At 42.8% G+C, this 26,806-nt stretch overlaps 1 protein-coding gene across 4 annotated transcripts in view; it reads left to right on the top strand.

Annotated features, from left to right (window-relative positions):
- LOC122865064 (growth factor receptor-bound protein 10-like) overlaps positions 1-26,806 on the top strand; it is a 54,288-nt gene that overhangs the window by 21,299 nt on the left and 6,183 nt on the right. For 2 of the 4 annotated variants that reach the window (XM_044173009.1, XM_044173011.1), the window contains 12 exons: positions 1-23; positions 14,199-14,355; positions 16,800-16,915; positions 20,255-20,329; positions 20,762-20,899; positions 21,293-21,403; positions 22,814-22,912; positions 23,010-23,087; positions 24,762-24,878; positions 25,552-25,618; positions 25,808-25,895; positions 26,326-26,419. The exon at positions 1-23 is cut by the window's left edge and continues 101 nt beyond it. In XM_044173009.1, the coding sequence (XP_044028944.1) occupies positions 1-23; positions 14,199-14,355; positions 16,800-16,915; positions 20,255-20,329; positions 20,762-20,899; positions 21,293-21,403; positions 22,814-22,912; positions 23,010-23,087; positions 24,762-24,878; positions 25,552-25,618; positions 25,808-25,895; positions 26,326-26,419 (1,163 nt within the window). Of the gene's footprint in view, positions 24-12,677; positions 12,833-13,935; positions 14,022-14,198; positions 14,356-16,799; positions 16,916-20,254; positions 20,330-20,761; positions 20,900-21,292; positions 21,404-22,813; positions 22,913-23,009; positions 23,088-24,761; positions 24,879-25,551; positions 25,619-25,807; positions 25,896-26,325; positions 26,420-26,806 lie in introns of those variants that run through there. The other 2 variants (XM_044173012.1, XM_044173013.1) reach the window with 2 other exon arrangements.

Below are 26,806 nucleotides of genomic sequence, written 5' to 3' on the forward strand. Positions count from 1 at the left end.
CCATACAGACCACTGACAACCACGTGAGTACACCTATACCACATCACCTGCACTAATACACACTCACTGAATTGATACAAATGACTGGAGGAGGCAAATGTTCGAAGGTTTCTGACTAAGTGGCTACCTTTCAGTGCTGGTATAGGGAAACATCAACGTTCTAGTAATTTCAACTGTTAATTAAGTTAAATAATTACATGAACATGACATCACATGTTGCAGCAAACAGTGAGAAAATAAATGCACATGGCTCGTTGTGGTATTATTTAAAGTTTTTGTCAGTTTTTGAAGTTGTTATCAGAATCAGAAATACTTTATTGATCCCAGAGTGGAAGCTCTTTCGTTACAGCTGCTCACTATCACGTCAGTGCACACTTGAGAATAGAAGGAATAGAAGTTCTAAGCAAATCAAAATATAATACACTATAATACAGGTAAGATAAATTAAGTACAAAGTGGATATAAGTATAAAAGCTAAAATAAGTGTAAGTGCCAAAGTGGATTTAGAGGTTGATAAGTATGTATGGTATAATACAATGTAATAATATAAGTACTAAGTAATAGTGCAATAATGAGTACTGTCAAGTTAAGTGTAGCTTATTAAGATGATTAAGAGTCAGTGGATATTGCACAGCAGTAATAGAAGTATGAATAAATATCAATAAATTAAACTGAAAACAGAGAATATTGCACAATTATTTCAAATATTACAGTGATGTTAATGATCCAATGTCCAGTTTAGTGACTTAGGGTCATATAGACTGACACGTAGAGGGAGGAGTTAAAGAGTTTGATGGCCACAGGCAGGAATGACTTCCTGTGGCGCTCTGTGGTGCTTTTTGGGGGGATGAGTCTTTCGCTGAAGGTACTCCTTTGTTTGACCAGCACGTCATGGAGTGGGTGGGAGACGCTGTCCAAGATGGCATGTAGTTTGGCCAGCATTCTCCTCTATGACACCACCGCCAGAGAGTCCAACTCCACCCCCACAATGTCACTGGCCTTACGGATCAGTTTGTTGAGCCTGTTAGCGTCCGCTACCCTCAACCTGCTGCCCCAGCATGCAACATACAGGATAGCACTGGCCACCACAGACTCATAAAACATCCTCAGCATTGTCCGGCAGATGTTGAAAGACCTCTGCCTCCTCAGAAAATAGAGGCGGCTCTGGCCCTTCCTGTAAAGAACTTGATTGTTCTTAGCCCAGTCCAGTTTATTGTCCATGTGTACTCCCAGGTACTTGTAATCCTCTACAATGTCCACACTGACCCCCTGGATGGAAACCAGGGTCACTGGTGCCTTGGCCCTTCATAGGTCTACAACCAGCTCCTTAGACTTTGTCGCATTGAGCTGCAGATGGTTCTGCTCACACCATGAGACAAAGTTCCCCACCACAGCCCTGTACTCAGTCTCATCACCACCGCTGATACATCCCACCACTGCAGAGTCAGAGTCACTCTGTGTGGTAGCTGAAGTCTGTGGTGTAGATGGTGAAGAGGAAGGGAGAGAGGACAGTCCCCTGAGGGGCCCCAGTGTTGCTGAAGCACATGCTGTGGTCTGCCAGTCAGGTAGTCAATCAACAATCAAGGACACGAGGGGGGCATCCACCTGCATCGCTGCCAGCTTCTCACCCAGCAGGGCTGGCCGGATGGTGTTGAAAGCACTGGACAAGTCAAAAAACATGATCCTCACCATGCTTGCCGGCTTGTCCAGGTGGGTGTGGATGCGGTTCAGCAGGAAGATAATGGCGTCCTCAAATCCCAGCCGCGGCTGGTAGGTGAACTGAAGGGGGTCTAGGAAGGGTCTGACCATGGGCCCCAGCTGTTCCAGCACCAGTCTCTTCAGGGTCTTCATTATGTGGGAGGTCAGTGCCACTGGTCTGTAGTCCTTGGAGCCACTGGGATGCGGCGTCTTCGGCACAGGAACGAGGCAAGATGTCTTCCACAGAACAGGGACCCTTTGAAGACTCAGGTTCAGGTTGAAGACATGTTGAAGGACTCCACATAGCTGGGGGGCACAGGCTTTTAGCACTCCGGGGCAAACACCATGGGGGCCTGCAGCCTTGTTTGAGTCGAGTTTCATCAGCTGTCCTCTCACCTGGTCAGCAGTCAGGCACACAGCAGAGGTTACAGGCGGGGGAGGGGGGAGTCGTCAGTCTGAAGAGGGCGTTAGCCTGAGAGCCGGTTGAGGGGGGAGTAGGACTCTCCTGGGAAGATGGAGGAGGGGGGAGCAGTGGACTCAGAGGAGTCTGAGGGCTGACAGCAGCTGAGTTAGAGGGGGGATGAGCAGGAGCCGGTGTGTCAAATCTGTTAAAGAACAGATTAAGTTTGTTGGCCCTGTCCAAGCTGCCTTCAACTCCTCTGCTGCCACTGGGTCTGAAGCCAGTGATGCTCTTCTCCAGACTGTTATTGGTCAATACCACTGTGGTCGTGATGGATTTTGGACTCCTCATTATTCTTATTCATTATTCTATTACTATTATCCTCAGTATTTATATATTTATGGTCCTTTACTTGACCACTATCACAAGAGAGGGAGTGTGTGTGTGTGTGTGTGTGTGTGTGTGTGTGTGTGTGTGTGTGTGTGTTTTGAAACCAGCCGACTGGCCCGTTATGTTCAGGTCAGAGCAGCATGTGTTGACTTTGGCTGCAGACAGTCTTTCCTTCTATTACACAACAGCTCACCCTGGGTTAGCTGATTGTGTGTGTGTGTGTGTGTGTGTGTGTGTGTGTGTGTGTGTGTGTGTGTGTGTGTTATTGTGGAAGCATCATTATCAATCACATGTACACGAACACACATACAGAGTGACAGACATGTTTTGCCATGGAAGGAGGTGAACAATGTCGCCAGGATGCTGCAGACAGAGTGCAGACTTCCGTAGTGGAGCTGGGAATACGGCTGGGAACGTCTGCAGGTCGGATCTCTCTGAACCTTCTGAATCCGTCTGCTGGCTCCGGCAAGACAGGCACCCATTTCCGGTTCACACGCTTCAACCCTGGCTCTTAGCGTCATTGTGTGTGTGTGTGTGTGTGTGTCATAGCCTTGCCCTTCCTTCCCCCGGTAGAGCCTCCTCTCCCAGGAATGTTCCATCCCTCTCAAAGATGTTTCAGGATGCCCAACCTGAACAATAAATTATTAATAAGTTATTTTAGATTCTCACTCTTTCTTGCGCTCTCATTCACACACACACACACACACACACACACACACACACAGGTGGCATTATTCAGTTCACACGCACACATACACATGTGATAAGGCGAAGCATTAGTTTTGCATTTCAATGACCTCATCTCACAAGGTCTGGAGTCAGAGAGCAAGTTTTCAGATTGTACAAAGGATCTTTTGTGTGTGCTCTCTGCGAGAGCTGTTGCATCGTGTCTCTTTCCCAGAACATCTTCATTTTGTCCAGTTTAGTTCATTTAACTATTGTCTTGTGTATCTAAAGAGGCAAATAATCACTCAGAACTTGTTATAGAGAGGAAATACATCTGTATGTTATGATAATAGTGTATTTAGACAGTTTTAACTGCAGTTTTTGTGTGGGATTTTCTTAAAGCTGCTTTGCATATGCTTTGTATCTGACATTGATTCCTGCTTTGATTTTTCAAACAGATTATGGGTCAGAGGTCTGGCAGCATTTTGCTTCTTCTTTACTGCATTTTTCATGGCATGTCACCAGGTTGGAGTAGGCAGGAAATTCTTCAAGACTGCTCAATGGTACAAAAACAGGAAGACGATATTCTTCCAGCGCGAACAGTGATAAAACTCGAGCTGGAAGGAGTAAAAGGCACATGGAAAAATCACTTCCAACATTCCATCATGTTTATCATCGTCAGCAAAAGAGAAAAACCTTTTGGCTGAAGAAGCCAAGGATGTGGCTGGGAGACTGATAAATGTGTGACCAGAGGTGATGGGGATCATGGGAAACAAAAACCACCAGTGTAAAGAAACATCTCCAATATAATCTGATTAGTTCACAATCATTTATTAATGTGACAGTGATTCATTAATACTTAAAAATGCTTCAAGGGATAACTTTAGTGGCGTGGTTCAAACAATGGAGATGTCAGTCTAGACTGAAATATCAACAACTATTGGATGGATTGCCTTGGAATTTTACAGACATTCATGGTTCCCAGACAATGTATCTTAATGACTTTGGTGATCTGCTGACTTTTCCTCATTATACCTGCTCAACATCGGCCATGTTAGCATTGTCGTTGTGAGCATGTTAGCATGCTGATGTTAGCATGTAGCTCAACGCACCACTATGCCTAAGCATCACAGAGCTGCTAGCATGGCTGTAGACTTTTAGTCTTGTTTAACAATGTTATGACTGTGTAACATCTTCTCAAACCAACCCGAGTATTAACTGTTCTCCTTCAGTGGATGCATGTGGAACTATCATGTACTTTAATCTGCTCTAATGCTTAAAATGAGCCATGGCTAGTCTTTGGCTGATTGAATGAAACCTTCACTAATATATCACTTAAGTTCAGCAAGACCAGCGGCAGACTGGCCACGATGTGACATTTAGCTCCAGATGTCAGTGCTTCTGTTGGCATGCTATGTTGTGTAATGTCATATGTAAGCTAACAGAAAGGCTTACATATGCTAGTGAAGATGTTTGAGTACCTGTTGCCTGGATGTGTACAGGTCACTTTAGTTATCTGTTGTCTGAAGAGCATTGAGGATGACTTACACAACAATGCAGGCGAGACTCTCAGATTGTATTTGCATTGGCATGGTTTTATCATAGGATCTCTCTCCCTCCAGCTGTAGAGTTGGAATTTGAACATTCTTCGCTAAGCTTCAGTCTTTCTCAAAGAGATACACAGCTTATATTATGAGCCAGTAAAATTCTGTATGTAGTGACATGACAGGTTTATGGCCTGCATTGGCTTTGATAACCTAAATGGATTTGTCCTCAGGGTATCATGAACAGGCTACCATGAACAGATAACATGATCAGATTTTAGGGGAATACCCATCTCATGGTAAATCCTATTTAACTCTTTACATGGGGTCTAGTAGCTGCTAATGCCAAAGCTAATTCAGTAGTCTGACAGTAGTTAATGCTGAACTCTGACAATAGCCGTTTCCCATGCAAGTTGTGGCAGTCTTACACCATACAGTTCAGTCATGTTACCCCGGCTTTCACAAGGATTTGGTCAGGTCCTGTCTGTCATCACTGGGCGAATGGGTTTGCTTTGGCATCATGACTGCGGCTATAACGCAACTCCTGCTTTTATTTGTGGCCAGAGACACGACATTACTAACATCAGGGACAGCAGGGGGCCCCAGTGGTTAAAGAGACCATCTCTCAAGCAAACAACTCTGGTTCAAGCCCCCTGTGTTGGCAAGCATCCACCCTGCTGAAGTAGCTTTGAGCAAGACACTGAACCACTTCCAGCTCTGGGTTCATTGCTCTTTAAATGACCCTGACCTCTGACCTCCCTGTGGAAAAAGGCAAGAGAAAAGACGGTTTTAATAATAAAATTTAAAAAAAAAAGGATGTGAAAAAGTCAGTTTCTCATGGTTTGTTATTCAGTCTGATTACTGAAATATTTGGTGCTTGTGAAATTTTGCAAAAATTTAAAGCAGAGAATGGACAAAGAGGAATCATACTTTGGTGCTGTCTACAGTCTGATCAATTGGGTGTTCTTTTTTTATCAATGCTACTGGCTCTAGGGATGGCAATTAGTCAATTAGTGGTTTGATAATACTATATTTTATTATGTATAATGATTTTAATGGTGTCATTTATTGCTTGAAGAAAGTTTTAATAGTTGATTACAAAAGTTGACAATACCTCCAAACAAGTATTTGAATTTTTCTTTTTTTAAAATGATCTCTGGCTATATATACACTGCAGCAGTGTCATAAAAACAAATTTAAGACTAAAGCTCTGAGTCACACACACTCTCTGTTTAGGACTCCTACCTCCCCCTCTGTCTGTGGTCAGCTGATGTACTTCTGCACGCAATAGTCTGCTGACCCACTGCAGTCAGATCAGGTGCATGTACGCGTGTGTGTGTGTGTGTGTGTGTGTGTGTGTGTGTGTGTGTGTGTGTGTGTGTGTGTGTGTGTGTGTGTGTGTGTGTGTGTGTGTGTGTGTGTGTGTGTGTGTGTGTGTGTGTGTGTGTAAAGATGGCAGTGAAAGCATGTTCAACACAGTAAGCTTATAATGACATGGATATATAAACTCTAGACACTTGGGGTGTTATGAAGATTTACAGGACTTTTGAGTTTCTGCCAAGAAGTAAATGTTTTACATGCCATGGTGATGTGATGACATAACTTTGTAATTTCTCAGGGAACATATACTTCTTTGACACACACTTGAATGTGTTGTCTGAGGATTATATGTGTCATTGCTGTCAAACTAGAACTTTGTTAGATTCAGTTTTCCAATACAAACCATAAAAATGCAACCAGATAATGATAAAAGCTGATTTAAGGGATCTCAGAACTCAGTCGTTAGTGTAAAATATCCAGATGAACTCTTGTTTGAAGTAATTTTCTCCCAGTTTGGGAGCCAGAAATTCTGACTGTCAGCGTCTGATTGCAACACTGATGAAACCATTTTTAAAATGAAGCTTTTGAAATGGACATAAGATTACATTTTAATTCCTGAAGAGGGAGTTAACACACATTTTCTGTTTCTTGATATCATATCAATGATATCCTGTACATGGCCAAACTATGCAGCAGGGATTCATTTTGCTGTGGAATTGGGGATGGAGAGCTTTGTGTTTCCTGCTCCGACCAATTTGATGAAAGATGATGTGTGGATCTTAGCATGGAAAAATAAAGATTTATTTTATTTTTTTATTGTAATATGTGCCAGGTCAAAATTTGATTCATATTCTGTTTTATTATCGATTTCACTGACGCCCACATGACTTTATTTAGTAGAACCTTCGGGTGATAACTTACACGCGAAGGGATTCCTAGAACTGACTGGTAGACGTCTATCAGTCTGTCAGAAGCTTTCTGTCTCACTGTGTTAGTGTGCGTGTGAGAGAGAGACCGTGCCGTGTCAGTGATGGGTCGTGGGGAGGTGAGCCACTCAGTGAGGCTTTGTGGTGGTGCTCCAGTGAGATGAAATTGAGTTTGGCCTGTCTGCAGAGCTAATCAGCTCTGTCTGGCTTGAAACCCGACCACTCACAGACATGAAAGACAACTGATGCTGTAGTAGACCGGAGTGGGAAGTCACCACCAACCAGTCAAATGCTAACATTAGTGATGGGTGTGTTAGTCTACAATGGAAGCCTCCACCAGAGAACCAGCTATCATTTGGAGGTTTGTAACATCTGGTAGTATAATTCCTACAATTGCAGGATAATGTAAGAATTGGCTGTTAATTAAAAATCTTGAGCTATTTAACACATGAAGTAAAAAGGTTACACCATTTACAATAGAAGAATTGGCACTTAATATAACCCTTTATTACATCATTGGGAAAAAAAAATAACAGTAACAGACTTAAGATTTTATTAATTTGCCTGGAAGTTAAACGGCATTAAAGCTACACTACTCAATAGTTTTAGATTAAGATGATTATCACCAGACTCTGCAGTAGCGTTAGTGTTTCAGCATCATTCAGATCATTGTTTTGGTTTTATGGTCCGCAACTTTTCTGTTTTGGTCCAGTTTCACTGCTCTTATTAGCACCATTTCCAGCCGCAGCTGTTTTGAACAAAAAGTTCTGATAAACCAGCTGACGCTACCTGCCCAGCACCAAACAGGAGACAGGCACAGTTAGGAACGACCTGGTAAACATAGTGGAGCATTTAGCAGCTAAAGAGCCAGATATATTTCTCAGGAGTTTTTTGAAAGACAGAACTAGCCTGATATCAGACAGAATTGTCAACTTGTTACACGCCATTTCCATCTTTAGTCTGACATTGCCTCCATTCTAACCTGATTTTCGTGGGGGAGTGGGATTCGATTTTCCCTAACCAATCACGAGACCGACATATCCGCCTGAATCTAACATCATTTTAAGTTGCCACTGATGCGAAGCCATGCCAACAAACTGGTTTTGCCGGGGTTTTAAGAGACGAGTAGAGGGAAGTAAAAACAAACTACTTACTTTTAAACGATTTTTGCGGGGGTTCTGCCTCCTGAACAGTCTGTTGACATCCCTCTCCAGGTTGGAGAGAGTTGTTGTTGCAGTAGGGGAGGGAGGAGCCTCTGTGGTGGGCAATTTCTTGCTAACACAATTGATTATATGAACTTTATAAGGTGATAATGTCACTTTTGCGCTGCCCCCGGCAACAGTGTCTCCTACAGATGATACCGTACCTCCCTCCGTCTAACCAGACACTTCTTCGGGTTGGCGGTGAGCCCAGCCAGCCTCAGTGACTCAAGCACCACAGCCGCGCATACTCCGCCCAGGTGTTGCTGTGAATGATAACATCATCCAAGTAGGCGGCAGCATATGCAGTGTGTGGACACAGCATCCTGTCCATGAGGTGTTGAAAGGTGGCCGGGGCCCTGAATAACCCGAATGGAAGTGTGACAAATTGATACAACCCGTACGGAGTGGAGAAGGCCATTTTTTTCTTAGATTCTGGAGACAAGGGAATCTGCCAGTAGCTCATGGTTAAATCCAGTGTCGTGAAAAAATGCAGTGCAGTGCCTAGCCAATCCAGGAGTTTGTCGACCAGGGGCATTGGATAGGCATCAAATCGTGACATGTCGTTCACCTTGCGGTAGTCCACAAAGAACCATATAGGCGCCGTTAGACTCTTCTATTACCCCCATTTCCAGCATGGCCTTTTAGGCAAGTTTAAATGTGGTGCTCTATGATATTTGTGTGGGCCGGCAAGGGGGGAACACATCTGCAAAGTGCTGTTGCAACCTGGCCATGTCCACTCTCTCGGATGGTGTGAGATGGTTGTCAACAGGGAGCGAGGCAGGATTGGTAGATTTTAGTACTTCGGGCCCCAACTCATCTCTTTCTTTCACCATGCTCACCAGAGAGACAGACTCCGCCTCTCTCCATGATTTGAGTAGATTGAGGGGGCAAATTTGCGTTGCCCACCCCGTCAGACCTCATAGTCCAAGTCGCCCACTCGCCTTGTGATCACAAAGGGTCTTTGCCACCTGGCGAGTAATTTGGAGCTAGAAAAAGGGAGCAATGCAAGCACTTTATCTCCTGGTGTGAACTTTCTTAACCTAGTTCCTCTGTTGTACAGGTGTTGTTGACGTTACTGGGCCTGGAGCAAATTCTCCTTTGACAACTGCCCTAGTGTGTGGAGTTTTGCTCTCAGGTCCAGAACATACTGAACTTCATTTTTGCTTGGGCTCGGACCTTCCTCCTAGCTTTCTTTAACTAGGTCCAGAACCCTGCGTAGTTTCCTGCCAAATATCAGTTCAAAGGGAGAAAATCAGGCTCTCTTTTGGGATCCTGACTCGGAAGATGACCTGAAACAGTGCCTGTGCCACTAGCTTATCAAACCCAATCCAATCTGTACCCAAAATCAGGGGGTGCATCAGGTGGGAACTAACCGCAGCCTTAATACTATATTTTTTCCCCCGATGTCTAATTTCCACCGGCACTACAGGGTATCTGTGAACATCCCCATGGACACATTTAATATCCACCCACGATGCCTCCACCAAAGCCCAGGTTGAACCATGCTCTGGTGAATAATAGACTGCGTACAGCCTGAATCCACCATTGCCTGGTGTATACTCCCTTGGATTCTTACCGGAACGCTGTATGTCCCTCCTGGACCAGGGAAGGGTGTAGGAGTGCCAGCAGCCCAAATCACTTGTCCAAACTCCATGAGCGGGCACTCGTGGTGGCAGTGTCCAGCTATTATTCCAACTGCTCACGCACACAATATTCACAGTCTCTGAGCTTGCTCGATCCTTGCCTCTGGTTTGCCCGGCTAGTGGCATCGTTCGAGCTGTTTCTCCTCTGTGTCGAAACCATGCAACGATCATGATGATCCACAGCTTCTCCAGCCGTCTGGCTGACTTCCATGTGTGTGTGGGAGACCTCAGGTCCAGCACGCTACGGCTTATAAAGGTGAGATCATAATTAGTCCAACAAGACACAGCTGCGACACATTAGCTCTCCCTGGCACTGCTCACCTGAGACACTCCCCCACCTCTCCCTCTCTGCAGCTCACTCTAAACCACGCCCACCTCCACACAAATGTGTGACCATATTTTGAGTCCCGGTCTATTTGACGTGATTTTGAATACTGGAATGTCTCAGTGAGATGTATGACTTCCTGTAGTTATTGTGTGATGAAATGATGGACAGACAGACAGCAACTTGCCTGTTTTTTATCACAGGGACAAATACCAGCCTTGGCCCACTATTATGATCCTTCAACATGAATGCTAGTGTTAGCATGAAGCACATGAGCTAATGATCAGCCAGAAACACATCATTTAAGGCACTACATTCATAATGTACATGACTACAGTTCATCATTTTTGAAAACATACCTTATTTTTATATACTACAATCATTTTCCAAGATTTTTTGATGCATTATTATACTAGGAAGCTTCAACATCTTCAAAATGTATTTCCTATTAAGTAGCCACTAACCAGCATAACTAGCATATCACCTTTAAAGAACAGAACAGTAAGATCCACATTATCCTTTTCTTTACATCCATGCCACAATGGTCTGTAAAGACATATAAGTTATACATTTAAAAAAATGATAGTGGCCATCACTACCCCTGCCCCGTCCACTCGAATTGAGATTGCTTTTACAATCAGCGGGTCGTGTTACTGTGTAGATCTGCTCTGGCTTAAAACAACCAGATTTTGTGTGTGTGTGTGTGTGTGTGTTATCTTGTGTATGTATGAGTGTGTGCATTTGTTGTGTGTGTGTTTACGTATAGCCTGATATGTTTAGGGGCCCATAAACCTCTTGGTCAAGTGGGCTTGACCCTGCTGCAGATTATTGTGTTTGACGTCTGACCCCGTACATACTGTGTGTGTGTGTGTGTGTGTGTGTGTGTTTGTTTATAGGTATGCAGGTGTCTGTCCATGACCCTTCAATCCAAAATACCGCAGCTCCATGCCCTCTTTACGTGTGTGTGTGTGTATGTGTGTGTGAGTGTTATTAGGAGACCAATAACCCTGTACATTTCCACCCTTCACCCTCTTCTGGTGGAGAGAAAAAGAGGGAAATGGGGGAGGGGAAAACAGAGGGGGAGGAACAAGCCAAGGTGAGTTAAATTTCATCATGTAAAGATAAAACCTGGTAAAAGGAGACATGGCTAAGGATTTTAAGTACTTTGAGGGTAGAAACAGTTGTTAAAAAGTTAAAGAACAAGTACACAGACAAATGGAAATTTAAATAGAAGAAATTAGAAAGAAAATGGGGATTAAACAGAAGGAAAAAGAGGAAAAAATTACACACAAAGTGAGCTTGTTATCTCTCCCTACACTCTCCCTTTCTTTCACATGTGCTCATCACATTCATGAACATGCATTATCCTGACACACATGTACATGCACTCAGTAAGAGCCCAGTGTTATACTGCTCCCCAGATGGCTGCAAAACTGCCGCATGAGACTGGAGGAAAAAGTCGAGCAGTAAAGTAAAAAAACTGCTGGAGCTGGTTGTCATAGTTTACATTTTGTCTTCCTTTTTTGAGAATGTGTGTGCGGCTCATAGTTCTCATGCACACTGTATTAGGGGCCAGCTGGGTTGGCCTGCACTCTACACATGAGCCTGATTATGACTCAGTATTGCATTATATAGCATTACTGACATTCCACCATAGCTCTCCCTCTTTTCTTTTTCTCTATTCTTCTCTCTTACCCTCCGCTCTTTTTCTTTATCTCCCTGTCTCTCTCTGTCTACCTCTCCTGAGGCTGGGCAGATTTGCTGAGCAACCCCACCACCACCATCACTCCCTTCCTCCCTCCCTACCCCTCCCTTGACCCCTGCGGCAAAGCCCAAACACCCGACACGTGATCCACAGCTTCGGGTAGAATCACCCCACCGTTTTTTTCAACTGCCTTCTTTGCAAACCTCGAAGCCGTCAGTGTGCGTTACACATGTTGCTCTGGTCCTAACACTCTCGCATAGTATTTCACATACAGCTGAGGAGGAGGAGGAGGAAGAGGAGGAGGATAAGAGGGAGGGGGTAGAAATTAAAACCGTCAGGCAGCTCAAAGAAAATGTCAGTGGATGCATATGAATAAGGGATGTGTATGTGTGTGTGTGTTTTCAGTAATTGGCTTAGCAGTTTTAGCTTGCTCTCTCTATCCATGTACATCTGTGTGTGTGTGGGGAGTTGTGGGTGTGTTTATAGGGAGAAAGACTGTTACTTTTGGTGCGACGCCATCAGTAAAAGGAGCTGACGTGATCTTTTTTTTTTTGGGGGATTTGAACGCAGCCCTGAAGATAAGTGTGTAGAGTACGTGACAGGTAGCAGCTCACCGTTTAAAAATCCCACACTGGGTTAATCCAGTGTGTGTGTGTGTGTGTGTGTGTGTGTGTGGGGGGGCTCATACCACTCCTAGCAGCTCAGCCTTTATGCTGCCCAGCAAGAGAAGAAGGGACAGACTGTCTCTTTCGCTCTGTCTCTCTTTCACTCTTGTCCTTCCTCAATCACTTCCTCCCCTCTCTTCCCTCCTTACCTCTCTTGCATTCTCCTTGCCAGTCTGTACCTCCCTCTCTCTTTTCCTGACTTCCTTCCCTCCCTCTCCTCCTCCTCCTCTTCCTCCTCCTCCTTCTCCTCCCCTCCCTCTCTCTCTCTGTCTCTGTGTCACTGGAGAGCGTCTCAGTTTGAAAATGCCATCCTGCTCTCCAGACTGTTGCCTCTTTCAGACTGTGGAGGTAAGAGACTTGTGTGTGTGTTCCTTTTCTTTTCTGGATGTCCGTCGTGAGCTGTGTGTGTGTGCATACATGTGTGCGTGTGTGGTTATCAATTTGCAGCGGTGAGGACCTTTTGCATTATTTCCCCCTTGTTGTTTCTAAAACTTTTCTCAAACAAAACTCATGCGTCATGAAATTACTTTTTTTTATGGGGGCGTGTAGAAGGAGAGGAGGGAGTTTTCTGGCTTTGCAGGGGCAGAGAGCGCTGTGACGTTGTTTTTGGTTGCATTCGGAGTCTCTTCGTGTTGCCGTGCTGGTGCTACTGGTGTTGTGTGTCATTTCTAGGCCGCCGTTGCTGGCGTTTTTTGGCGTTTTGTGTGTTGCCACTTTGCGGTGCCATTGTTCGACTTAATTTTCCTTATCACCCACCCCCCTCCCCCATCATCAGCTTTGTGTCTTGTTTCATGTAATTCTCAACAGTTGTTCCATGTTGATTTTGTGGGTGTGTAAGGATACACACCCACAAACATGCACACGTAATTTCTCTCTGATATATAGAATATAATCTGAGTCATCTTTGTGGTTTGCAGGCACTTTCCGATGTTCATTTGCTTATATTTCTGTGTGTTCGTGTGTTACGCTGCATGTCAGAGCGAGCTCTCCATTGTGTGTGTTTGTGTGAATCTGCTCATACAGTGGCGTGAAGCAGCTGGTCTGTGGTTATCTGTGCAGCAACACACTCGGAGAAGGCAAAATTACACCCGGTTTAAATGTCGCTTTGGGCACTTGGCTGAAATGGTTCAAAATGGCGCAACAATGGGAGGTACTCCAGCCTTTAACTGTAGCCGCTCGCTGCTCCAAGCGGTGACATTTTTAAGGACAAAATGCAACATATGTAAATGCACCGTGTTATTTCACTGTCCAAGTGTGAATATGTGGAACTTTTCCAACTATGGACGTTCTTGCATGTGACAGAAAACGTGTCATAGTGGTTTGTTCGTAAGCAGGTTTACATGTGTATGTGTGTGTTAGTAAGTTTGGTTGAGCTGTGAACAAAAGGGTTGAACTGAGAGCATAGGGGCTGGCCAACCTTTCCTGGACGTCCTTCTTTTTTTCTTTTTTTTTTTTAAGGGGTTGTCATGTTGGAGTGATAGAACAATGTGAACAGGACTTTTTAAGAGTGGACTTGCCAAAGCACCTGGTTATGGAGGTAAATGTAGCCTCCGATCTGTTACATTCTCCCTTTTCACTGCAGATTCAAATTCCCGAAAGTGGTTCAGGACGCGTCACGCCTTCTGACTGTTATTAGACTTTCTCTAGCCTGTGAAAACATGACCTTCTCTGCTCTTATGAACATATTCCCATTATTATCCCCTTGTGTTTTCAGATAGTGAAGGTGTGGAGCGAGGATGGCGCCGGTAAAGTGGTGGAGATCCCAGCAGACATGACGGCCAGAGACGTCTGTCAGCTCCTGGTCTACAAGAGCCACTGTCTGGACGACAACGCCTGGACACTGGTGGAGCACCACCCCATCCTTGGCCTTGGTAAGGGTGTGTGTGTGTGTGTGTGTAAATATGGTGAGTGTGTGTGCACCCAGGCATGGATTTGGCACACTCTTGTGTCTATATTCATCCTCTTTTTTGCAGTAATGGACATTCTACTTTTGTGCATCTGTGTGTGCGCATTGGTTATATGCAATGATGCAGCAGTTTATGAGAAGGTGGTTAAACAGCAGTATGACTTCCAGTAAGGCTAACCACCACTAATATGAGCCAAAATCAGTTATATTTTACAAAAAGGCAAAAGGCCATGTCTTTCTGTAGCAAACTTTTTACACCACAAACTGTGATACATACCAGGGAAATATGTCACGAAGATTTATATTAGCCTTGAGAACGAGTATAAAAGCCATTCTGCAAGTGAAAAGAAGGGTAAAATGAGTTTTTACCTTCCATTCCTGTGTTATTGTCTGTAGTGGGTTTTTAGGAGTATATGTATTTTCTGCAGCTGTGTTTCAGTCTTGAAATGTGTGTGTCTGTGTCTGTATGCCTTTTGTGTGTACCCTCAGTGTGTATGTTCACTTGGGCATGGCACGAGTGTTTGTATGCCTTCTATACAGCTCGGGGAGGGAGATGTGGTGGTCGTTGGATTAAGCATTTTCCATGTTCTGCTCGCATGCCTGTTCCCTCCCAATAAATCGCTCAGGGGGGAAAAAAAGAACAACACAAGACTCATGCTTTGCTTCTTCACTTTTGCTACTTCACTTTATTTCTTTATTTTTTTCTCTGGGTCTGTCTTTGTCCTCGGTGAAGCTTTCCTACTCCCGAGTCGTATTTTTAGAGTCAAAGGATTGCTTTGTGCTTTGCTGCTTGATCTGCATTTCTGGAAAAAAGTGCACTGGAGAGATGGAATGTGAGGTGAGGAGAGGGAGGGAGGAAAAGAGAGAGAGAGATGAAGGGAGAGAGAGAGAGATGGGGGGGGCTGGACTAAAGCGTCATACCAGGGCTGCAAGGAACCAATCGTGGTTCTCCGTTGGACGAGCCCCTAGCCTCCCTAGCCAATCAATTTTTTCTTTACCCTCCACAGGAAATTCCCCTGATTGTAGCCATCACATGCACACACACACACACAAAGACACTCAAAAAGAACTCAAAAAGACATTTCCACCCCTAAATTGGAGCCAGAATACTTTTTTAGCAGGAAAAGTGACTACGGTTTCACCTAAATATATGTATGAGTTTGTGTGTGTGTTCCTGTGTGTGTGTGTGTTTGTGTGTGTGTGTGTGTGTGTCCATCCACGCAGAACTGGAACATCCTGTCACTATCAATTTCTTATCAGACTCACTCTGAGATCATATGCCCTCAACTTCAAGAAAGAGAAGAACACACATGCACACACACACACACACACACACACACACACACACACACAGAATGTAATTGGGCCTCTGTGGTGCACAGTGAGCAGGTTAGGCCTGTGTGAGCTCTTAATGTGTGGTTGTGTGTTTGTCTGTGGCTTGTACTTTGCTTATGGCTTTGCTGCTCTCAGCAATCAGCCTAAATACATGACATCATCTTCCTGCAATGCCCCCATCACCACCACCCCACCACCCCCGCTCCATCTCATACCACTTCTCCTCTCCACCTTTACCTCCTCCCTCCCTGCCTCACAGTTCTTCCTTTCACAGCCCCTCCTCATTTATCCCTTGCTCGTCTCTTAGTAACTGGCAATTTGTTCTTGCTGTGTCATTGTATACAATAACTGATGTAGTGGTAAGTAAAAGAAGTAGCTAAACTTTGACCTCCAGCTTGTAATAAAGAAAACCAAGGATAATCTGAATGTAAGTCAGTTCTGCTCTCTGTAGTGCTAACTATTACTTTTACTAGGCTATTAATTCACATCATGGGGATTTATGAGACTTAGAAAAGGTGGTAAACTCTATTTTCTAGCAGCTCTAAGACAAATTCTTTCCAATTTGTCTACTGAAAAACACCCAGACTTAAAGTACCAGATAACATTAATCTGATTTTCAAGTGGATTTTATGTTCTAGCACATCAAAAAGTTGTTGTTTCCTCCTGCTAGAGGACACTGTTTAAAACAGTTTACGGTAAACAAGGTCCTCTGGTGACAAGGACATTGCAGAATATGCTTTCAATATTAAAAAGGAAAGAAAAAAATGAGAGAGGAAATGCATGCGAAAGAGCTGCTTGTTATGCAGCAGATCAGCCCTATAAAAAAGAACAAGGAAACTATAAAGTGTAAGTTGTATTGTTAAAATTCTTAAATTTAGATTTCTGCATAGGTGTTTTCCATCCAATTTCAATCAGTATTCAATTCCAAATAAATTCTGATTTTTAACATATGAATAAGCCTTAAAGCAGTGTATGCTGATTTTAAAGTCTGCCTCCAGTGACATTCCTGAGGACAATACAAAGGATAACCCAGTTGAGGTGACTAACACAATGTCTCTCTGTGTCCTCATACAGAAAGATGTCTGGAGGACCACGAGCTGGTGGTTCAGGTTCAAGCCTCCATGAGCAGCGACAGTAAATTCCTCTTCAGGAAGAACTATGCCAAATATGAATTCTTCAGGAACCCCCTGGTGAGTTTCTCGCATCCCTAAAAAAGATTCAGTTTAGCACACAGCCCCACACACCCACGCACACATTGCGTACACACACACACACACACAGCTGGGGTTCAGCCGATTTTCCAGCCTTGATATTTTTGGGTTGGAGCTGCTGATTGCTAAAATTCAAAACCTTTACATTTGATTGTTTTTAGCCACAAATTATAGGCTCTCAGTGGTTCCAACAGAATATTGTTTCTAGGCATAGTGGCAAACCCTCTGTAGCAATGGAAATATAATTTTCCCCTCAAAATCTTCATTGATAGTCACAACAAAACAGAGTCTACAGCCATGCTAGCAGTGCGGCTCTGTTTGGCACAACAGTCCTTTGAGCTAAATGCTAATGTCATCATGCTAACATGCTTACGAATGATAATAAATGGTCATGCTGACATGTTTAGCAGGTATAATGTTTACTATGTTCACCATCTTAGTTTAGCGTGTTAGCATGCTAACAACTGCTAATTAGCGCTAAACACAAAGTACAGCTGAGGCTGATGGGAATGCCATTAGCTATGCAAGTAATTAGTCATAATCCAATTGGTTATGACACCGCTACAGTATATATAGCCATCATGTCGCATACAGATGTTGAAAAACAATATTTAAATGTTATTGTCGACTTTTGACTTTTTATTTTAACAGTAAATTATTATCCAACTGCAAAACACGGACCAGCCACTACTTTTTCATTAGTACTTTATCTTTTCAAAACCACAACCAGAAGGAAGAAACGTAAAAGTAAAGGAAAATCTTGTTCATTGCAAGGTAAGGTACAGTATATTTATGAAAAGCGGATAAACAAAACCTGTCTAAAGGGGAGATCTCACAGAGATGCGCCGCTAGAAACGCGTCACCAGCAAAACCATTGTTTTCCTATGGTCCTTTCTTGCGTCGCGTTTTTCTAGCAGTTTTTAGACATGCATAAAAGTAAAAATATCCACAACTTTTCAGCGCAAGGCACAGAGTTGCACCGCTCATCATTGTCACACTTGACCCAGGCAGCCAATCAAATCAAGCAAGAAGCGGGATTTACTACTGTACCACTTTCTTCCTGTTGCTTAAGCAGCCAGGTGAATCTCTCTGGTGAGTATAATGCCGTTTACTATGCCGATAAATGGACTCTGCCAGAGATACGGAGCAGGGGCGCATGCAGCCCCGCTCCCCAGGCGCACCAGCTATTTTGGCGTTTTTGAAGCGGCTGCTCCTGCAGCGGTGCGTCTCTGTGTGATCGCCCCTTAAGAAGAGAAGACCCACTGGAAGCAAATAAATTGCACACAGTGGGCGTGTCAACACTTGCAAGATAGTGGTTAACTTGCTCATTAGCAAACATTGTGTCAATAAGCAACCTGCACTCCCACAATTTAGTGATGTTGTGCCAAGCAGCACTTAGTTTTTGTTTGTATCTGTAATCCTGGAGGCCAGGGACATAGAAAAGAGGAATCCCAGAAAGTACAATAATGGTCCTCCACAGAGATGTCTCCACAGCAGGTAAAGACTAAATTTCCTGACCCACCACTATATTGCTTTTTTGTTGTCAGTTCTTTGGCAAAACAGTGCAAATTTGCCCACGTTTGCATAAAGTAGTAAATATAAAACTTCCTCCCTTTTTTCATATCGCTGGTCAGTCTGCGTCTCTGCCTTGCCCATAATGTCTTGCGAAGCGATTCGCTCACATCCCATCAAAAATTAATGTGGGCGAACTTTGCGTTGTGTCGTGCCGCTTTCTGTGGGTGTTTACCCTAAAAGTCTACAGCCACAGTCTGTGAGGCTGTACTTAGTCACAGCAGTGCTTTGAGCTAAATGCTAACATCAGCATGCTGACATGCTCACAATGAGGATGCAAACATGCTGATGTTTAGCAGGTATAATGTTTACCATGTTCATCGTCTGTGTTACCAGTGTGTTAGCATGCAAACATTTGCTAATTAGCACAAACCTCAGTACAATCATAGAAAAGGTTTCAGTCGTAGTCATCTGGACACTGTTTTCAGAATCAAGACGTTTCGGCTCCCATCCGGAAGTCATTCTCAATTGTGAAAAATGGACTGGGAACTCAGAAATGTAAACTACTCTGTGATTACTTAAGCCCTGCCCTCAGGAAGGAGTCTACCTGAGTATCTGTTGATTACTCTGCCTAGTTTCAAATGAAACTGACCTAATTGTTTCCAAGATGGCCCAGTAATCAGTAATCAGGCCTATTGTTTTTTGGCTGCACCTCCCTCATCACCGTTAAGTACCTGATTAGCATATGATTGGCGTGACCAAGGTGCTAATACACTGTGGTAAACGTTGGGCAGATTGAATCTCAGACCAAAGAGGGGTTTTCTTTTTTCACAAAAATGGAAAACAGTGTCCAGATGACTACAACTGAAACCTTTTCTACGATAGAACACTCCTGGACGAATGAGGGACTACACCGTCTTAAAACTCAGTACAGCTGAGGCTGATGAGAATGTTATTAGTTTTGCAGGTATTTGGTCATAAGCCAAAGCTTTTTATAAATAAAAAGTTTGATGACAAATGATTGGTGATAGTTAATAAAAGCCCACTATTGTCCCATTTCAGTCTAACTTTATACACAATGCTCTCTTTGTGTCATCTCTGAGTATATACATGTTTGGTGCGTTTGCCCATTTCTTTTTTCTTCCCGGTGATATCGAAGTTGAAGCTCATTCTACTTTTGCACTCATTTTAAGTCTCTTTGGATAAGAGCGTGAGCTAAAATATACAATGCCAAGCTGTTTATCATTTTAAGGACACAAACCTGCCTCTGACAGCCAGCGAGTCAGCGTTAGCCGGTTTGCGTGGCGTCTTTTGCTGATGTAGACTCAGCATGGGGCTCTGCTGTTACGTGCTGGCCGGGTATACGGTGACATTATTGCCGTGGTGATTTAGGTGTGTGTCAGAGCCAGCAGGTGACCTCAGCTCTGTGGTAATGAGCACAGTAAAACACCAGAGTGCTGGCCACAGCCTGTCAATCACGCTAAGAGTAACGCTGCTGGCTAAAGGGGATTACATCAGCGGGTGAGATCATACTGCATCTATTCCCAGGTTGGAGTGCCCTCTCTCTCTCTCTCCCCTCTCTTTATCTACCTCTCTTAACCCCACCACTTTGTCTCGGAGTCCTTGTGCTTATCTGACATATTATGCATAGAGTAACACTAGCCCACTCTGGGCTTGCATATGCACTAAGTGGTTTCTAGTGCCTCTCTTTCTTTCTCTCTCACTCATTGTCGGTCTCTCTCTCTCTCTCTCTCTCTCTCTCTCTCTCTCTCTCTCTCTCTCTCTCTCTCTGTGTTTTCCATCCAGAACTTTTTTCCAGAGCAGATGGTGGCTTGGTGTCAGGAGTCTGATGGCTCAATCCCTCAGTCACAGCTCTTACAGGTGAGGCGATGACTCAGTGAAGGGACACGTACATCTTGAATAGCACACATGTGAGGACTTGATTCACCACTTTAATCCTAAACCTAAATCCTAACTCTAAAGTAGAAAAGAGTGAAAGCAGGAAAATGCTCTCACTATGGAGGATTTTTATCTTTGTGAGGACATCTGGGAGTCCAAAAATATGCACATACACACAGTTCCTGAAATCTGTTAATTACATTCACCCAGTGTTGTTCCTGCCAGATTGTTAGGAAAATAAAAAAAACACTTGCCTCTTTATTCCACTGCAATCTCTGGACACAGTGGATTTTACAACATCTATGAACTGTAGCTTCCAGGATGTTAAAAGCAGAAGCACAAACATTTGTGTTATGTACATTCAGTTCCCCTGTAGCAGTGTTCCCAATAGATGCTGTTTGTGTGTTTTTGCAGAACTTTCTGAACTCCAGCAGTTGTCCAGAAATCCAGGGCTATCTGTACTTGAAGGAGCCTGGACGCAAGTCCTGGAAGAAACTCTACATGTTTCTGCGACGTTCTGGGCTCTACTTCTCTACTAAAGGAACATCCAAGGTGATAAATTACTGCTCTATTGATTCTGAAACTGGTATGAAGGAGACCACATTGGTGATGGTGGTGGTTTCACTTTTCAGTTGACACATTTCATGATTGACAAACTTTCTGTGTAAAATAGTCTAAGCCTATTTTTCTGTCCATTTTCAAGTTGTTTTTTTGCTTATCTTATTCTTATTTGCAGTTGTAACATTACAGTTTTAATTTGTCATCAAAGAAAACCTCAATAAATGTTTTATTAAATAAAACTTAAACTAATAAAAGAAAAAAAAACATTTTTATTTAGCATTTTCCTAAGCAAAAGAAACTTGAAAAATAACCTGTTTAAAGCAGTCTATAATTCTTATCTTTATGTTGTTGCTGACATCCCTTTCCTTCTCCAAAACTACACAGGAGCCCCGACACTTGCAGCTGCTCTCTGATCTGGAGGACAGTAACATCTTCACCATCATCACGGGCAGAAAACTCCACAACGCTCCCACAGACTACCAGTTCTGCATCAAGGTAACACACACACAAGAAAACACAGCAACCTGAGCAACTCAGTTCACCCATTGCTGAAGAATGCCATTAATTAAAAAACAAAATAAATATGCCGGGTTAGATGTGATAACATTATTTTTCCAGTACAAATTAGTTATGCATTTTTTAAGAGATTCTTTATTTTAGTGTCTTATGATTTCCGCAAACCCTATGAAAGAAGTGAAACTTATACTGTATCATGTAGCCATCTTATCAGAGGTGGATTTCCTAAAACCGCTTCGTAACAGATGCACCTGCTCCCCTCTACATATGTTGTATCGTGTGTGTGTGTGTGTGTGTGTGTGTGTGTGTGTGTGTCAGAGGACACAAGGGTTAAAACTGCCCAGTGGGGTTTCAAACACACACTCAGCACTGTGTCCCACTCCAGGAGTTATCTGTGATGGTTCACCTGCTGATCTGGGATAAGCCCAGTGGGATAAGCCAGGATGGTACAGGGAATCTGTCCCGCCTAACCCCCTCACCTCTCTCTCACACACACACACACACCAGACGACCGGCATGTCAGATGCTGTCAGTGGGGGTGACCGTGCAGGATTTGGTAAGGGATTTTACTTGGCGGCTGGGGGTGGCTGGATTGTTGCTATGGTGACATGAATTAATTTATCTAAGGAGCACGTGTGTCTAAGTGTGTCTGTGAAGCTGGTAAAGTCCTTACTAGTAGGACTTAAATGTATTGTTTTTGCATAGATTAAATGCCAGAGGGCACAGTAAAATGTCATTTATTGACTGTCCGAGGTGTCATCTGGTACCTGGAAAAAAATTACAAGCTTATAGAAAAAAACTGTTGCTGTTCAAAAATGGGGTTCATGGCCCAACTGATGTGTTTGGAGAATGTTACTCCAACAAAGTCCATCTTTATCATTATGAGGGCATTATCATATAGACATTTTTATTATTCAGGGTAGTTTTATGTAGATGAAAAGAAGCTATATTTTTCATTTAAGAAATTCCATTATTTTCACTTAGAAATATTTTTGTAATAGGTTTAATAGTAAGAATGGTAAAGCTTGAAAACAGTGGCCACAATGGCCATTGTTAGAAAACATTATATAGTCTTGCCTTAACAATGATCATAAAGTGCAATAGGCTAATTGTTTTTTCTCAACCGTTGTATGGATGTGATGCATTTGATTGCATATAATGTACCACTGATCACCACAAATTACTTGCCAATCTTCACAATCACTGAAGTATGAACCTGTGTTCCAAAACATTACAGTGTGGTTTGGTACTCTTGTCTTGCCCTGCCATGTCACAGGTTTAAGGTTCTTTATATACCAAAAACCAAAATGCCACAAAAATGGCCTTTCATGTTCATGATGTGCATCTCATTAATTTAATGTCCCACTGTGTCTGCTGTTTGCTTGACAGCCCAGTAAAGCGAGGAGTGACTGTAAGGAGCTAAAGATGCTGTGTGCCGAGGACGAACAGAGCAGGACCTGCTGGATGACTGCCTTCAGACTGCTCAAAGTACTTCCCTTACTTTCATATGTCGTTAACATGAATTAATTTGTCAGCACTCGGAAACACGAGTTGATGTCATCTCTCTTCTCTTGTGTCCTCACAGTATGGGATAGTACTGTATCAGAGCTACAACGTTCCCCAGCAGAGGAAGTCTAACCTCTCGCCTTTCTCGGCGCCTGTGGTGAGGATCTGCTCTCTGACATCACCTTCTTACAGCCCCGCTCTAATACCCCACTCAGCCAAGACCAATCCAGATTGATCCATTAATTAGCTGATGGTGAATTGGAAACCAGTTCACTTTGTGGCCACCTTGTGCCTCGCTCTTCTTAAGAGGAAACACCAAGGGCTAGATCACTTTTCCATTTTGCATTAGAAGGATTTGTTGCCGAAATGCACGACCGTTGCTGCAGTTGACCTTTGTTAATGAGGTAAAAATAGTGCTATGTAGTGAAAGGCTTAAAGATCCAGATTCAGGTCAGACAGCTCATTTAAACAAACAGCAGTCTATAACAAAAGTACATCCAACACATAATATCTTATCCCAGAGTTATTTAAAAGAGTGAACGTTTACATAATGCTAAGACACACGTAAAGTATTTAAAAGATTGCATACACAGCAAACAGAAACCTGCAAACTTGTATGCTGTGTTAAACCAAGACTAATCACCTCACACCAGGAGGTGTTTTAAGTTGCATGTCTTGTTGTGTTTTGTCTTTTAACATCTTTGGACCATGTTGGAAATAAGTGTTTTCACTTTAACATGTTATCTCTTCGATCCCTTTTTTAATTTTTTATGTCTGCATCCATAAAAATCTTCACATTGGAGAAGCTGGAACCAGAGAGTTTTTGCTTGAAATGCAACTTGATAAATAAGTGTCAGAGTAGTTGGCGATTTCTGTTGATTTACGAATTGATTCATTGACAAATTGTTTGAGCACTAAAGTGAATTACTATAATTTACAGATTATGATGACAAATCTTGACACAATTATTTGCAGACTTCACATGGACCCATACAAATATAAAATTGCAGGTTTTTGAAAATACAATATATGGGTAAAAGTTTTTGGGGGAGCTTTAAAAATAAGACATGTCAAAATAACATGGCATTGTAATTCATCAAAATTATAGATATTTGTTTTGATGTAACACCAGTTTTGAAAAAAAGGTGTATGACTGGACATTATCATGAGTAAAAAAAAAGGTATATTTATGATGTAAATAATGTCAATGTCTAATATGAGAAAAAGCCCAAATGTGAGGCGGCAGACCTTGTGAGTTTTTGAAAAATTCTTTAATGCTATGGCTAAGTGAGCAATCTTCTTCTAAAAGGTATAACTTGTAAATAGGAATAATATCAACTTCAACTTTCCAGACTTGAACATAAAACATAATAAATACACAACACATAATACAAATATGTCAAAACAAATGCTAAAACCCTCCACACAAACTCTCTAAAACAATGTACATCAGTGACAGCATAACAATAATATAACCAATATATGTTATATATCATGCAAATTATGATAATGATTGCTCAAAATGAAGCTGTTTAATTTATTTTATTTTCAGTTAAGCAAAAGACACAAGTAATTAATTAAAATAAAGTCTGAATCATCTGAGCAGGAGAGGCAGGAGGGGCTTGTGCTTTTCCTCAGAGGGGCATTTGTGGATTGACTGAAGTGGGTCTGTGTGCAGACAGGATTTGTCATGCCCCAGTGAGTGTGTCTGGCTTGTGTGACCTCTGACCCTAAAATCTAAACAACACTCCCCCATGCTCCATGTGTACCCCCTCCCCCCACCTACCACCACCCTCCACCTACCCTCCCACTCTGCCATGTCTCATAACAGCGGAGTGTATCTGAGAATTCCCTGGTCGCCATGGACTTCTCCGGACGGACAGGCCGCGTCATTGACAACCCCGTCGAGGCCCAGAGTGCAGCCCTGGAGGAGGGACAGACCTGGAGGGTAAGAGCGGGGATGAAGCTTGATTTAAGCTCCAGTTGTTTGATTTGATTAACACAAAAGATTTTTAAAAATCATTTAAAAATGCCATTTTATCATGAATTTTTCCCTTGGTATTGTTTTGTATTGGACCCTGGTTTCCCCTATCATACTGTACTGTATGTTTTGTCACAAGTCATTTGTGATCACAGCGTTTTCTTTCACAAACATCTTTGACCACTATCTTTTGCACTTCTTTTTCTTCTTTTTGTAACTTCTTTCATGGAAATGGTTGTGCAGAAGCCTTTTTCCATTTTGAACTAATTTATCTTTCCCCTGCATCACTTTTCTCAGTAAATTCAAGTGTGCAGTAGCTCCACTTATCTGTTGCTGAGATCATAGCTCTGACAAGGTTAAAGCAGAAAGCAGCTGCTCCCTCCATGTTTTTTGATTGTGGGTGACGGCAATGCATTACAATCTAATCCTAATACCCCCCCCCCCCATCTAATTCTTTGTGTTTTGCTTCAAATAAATGCTTCAGCATATTTCAGTTTGCCATGAAGGTATCAGTCAGTCTCATCAGGTATAAGTCAAAAAGAAGGTCAAGGCTCGAAGCTGGGAGGCTGATTTGAAGGAATTTAGTTTGATATGTTGGTATCTTATGGTAAATGTTGCAAATGTCCTTTCTTCCACATAGAAACGGAGTCAGCGTATGAATGTCCTGGGCAGTCCCAGCCCGCTACACCCATCCTCTCTGAGCACAGGTACTCCCACTTCAAACCACGAACAAATACAACATTAATCATCCTTGTACAGACTATGGCTGTAGCCCTGCAACAACAGAACGACTGAACTATATGTTTTACTTATCCAGGGCTGGCTACACTGATAAAAGTGGTTATGAATACATATGAAAAGAAAATTCTCAAACACAAAAGATGTCTGTCTTTCAGTGATCCACAGGACACAGGTATGGTTTCATGGTCGCATCATGAGAGAGGAAGCCCATAAAATGATCATACAACAAGGCCAAGTAGACGGGTAAGAACAACTATGTTAAGTGTGAAAAGGTTATCTCATGGGAAATGTTGCTCATGTGAAATACAGTGGAAAGCTTGAGGAAAAAGCTAGTTAAGTGAAGATTATTTTGTCAAACTAGAACGATATGAATAAAAGATGTGAAAAATAGAGACAATACTGCTGCCAAGAAAAGCTTAGCTCTGTGAAATGTCGGTGTCTAAAAACGTCTTTTTGGCTTGACAGCCACGCATCTTAGCCCTTACCCAGTGGATTAAGATAAGGTTCTCAGAGAGTCACACTTCCTCAACTCATGCAGCAGCATATCATCAAGCATTTGAAATTTAATAGTATAACAAACCACCGAAATGGAGTTACAGCAATGATATACAGTATATTTCATGCTTTTCATGAAGCAGTTTAATCATTTCTCTCTTCATGTTCTGTGTGTCAGGTTATTCCTGTTGCGTGACAGTCAGAGTAATCCCAAGGCGTTTGTGCTCACCTTGTGCCACCACCAGAAGATCAAGCACTTCCAGATCCTACCGGTCAGTCACATTACACAATACAGTCACATTACACGGCAGGAAATATGTCATGCTCACTTGTATAATCTACTCAAATACAGCACAGTGAGAAAATAGAGAAACAGATTTTTTTTAGGACGGTAAAATGAACCATTGTTACATTTCGTGTTGTAGTCCAATTACTAAACTGTAGTCATAGCCTCAAAAGCCAGCTGTCTGACTGGTTGGCATTACCTGCAAAGAAACACATTTGTCCCTGCAAATTTCAAGCAGGTCCACCTTTTCTAAATGCTCTGAGATGCAGCTTAATCTCATAGTTTAAAAAAAACCTACTAGATTCATCTGGTATGCAAGCCTGCTTCAATCACTTAACCTAACTACCAACCATTTTCCAAAGCATGCCATGCT

Source organism: Siniperca chuatsi, linkage group LG17 (assembly GCF_020085105.1).
Source record: "Siniperca chuatsi isolate FFG_IHB_CAS linkage group LG17, ASM2008510v1, whole genome shotgun sequence".
NCBI classification, from domain to species: Eukaryota; Metazoa; Chordata; class Actinopteri; order Centrarchiformes; family Sinipercidae; genus Siniperca; species Siniperca chuatsi.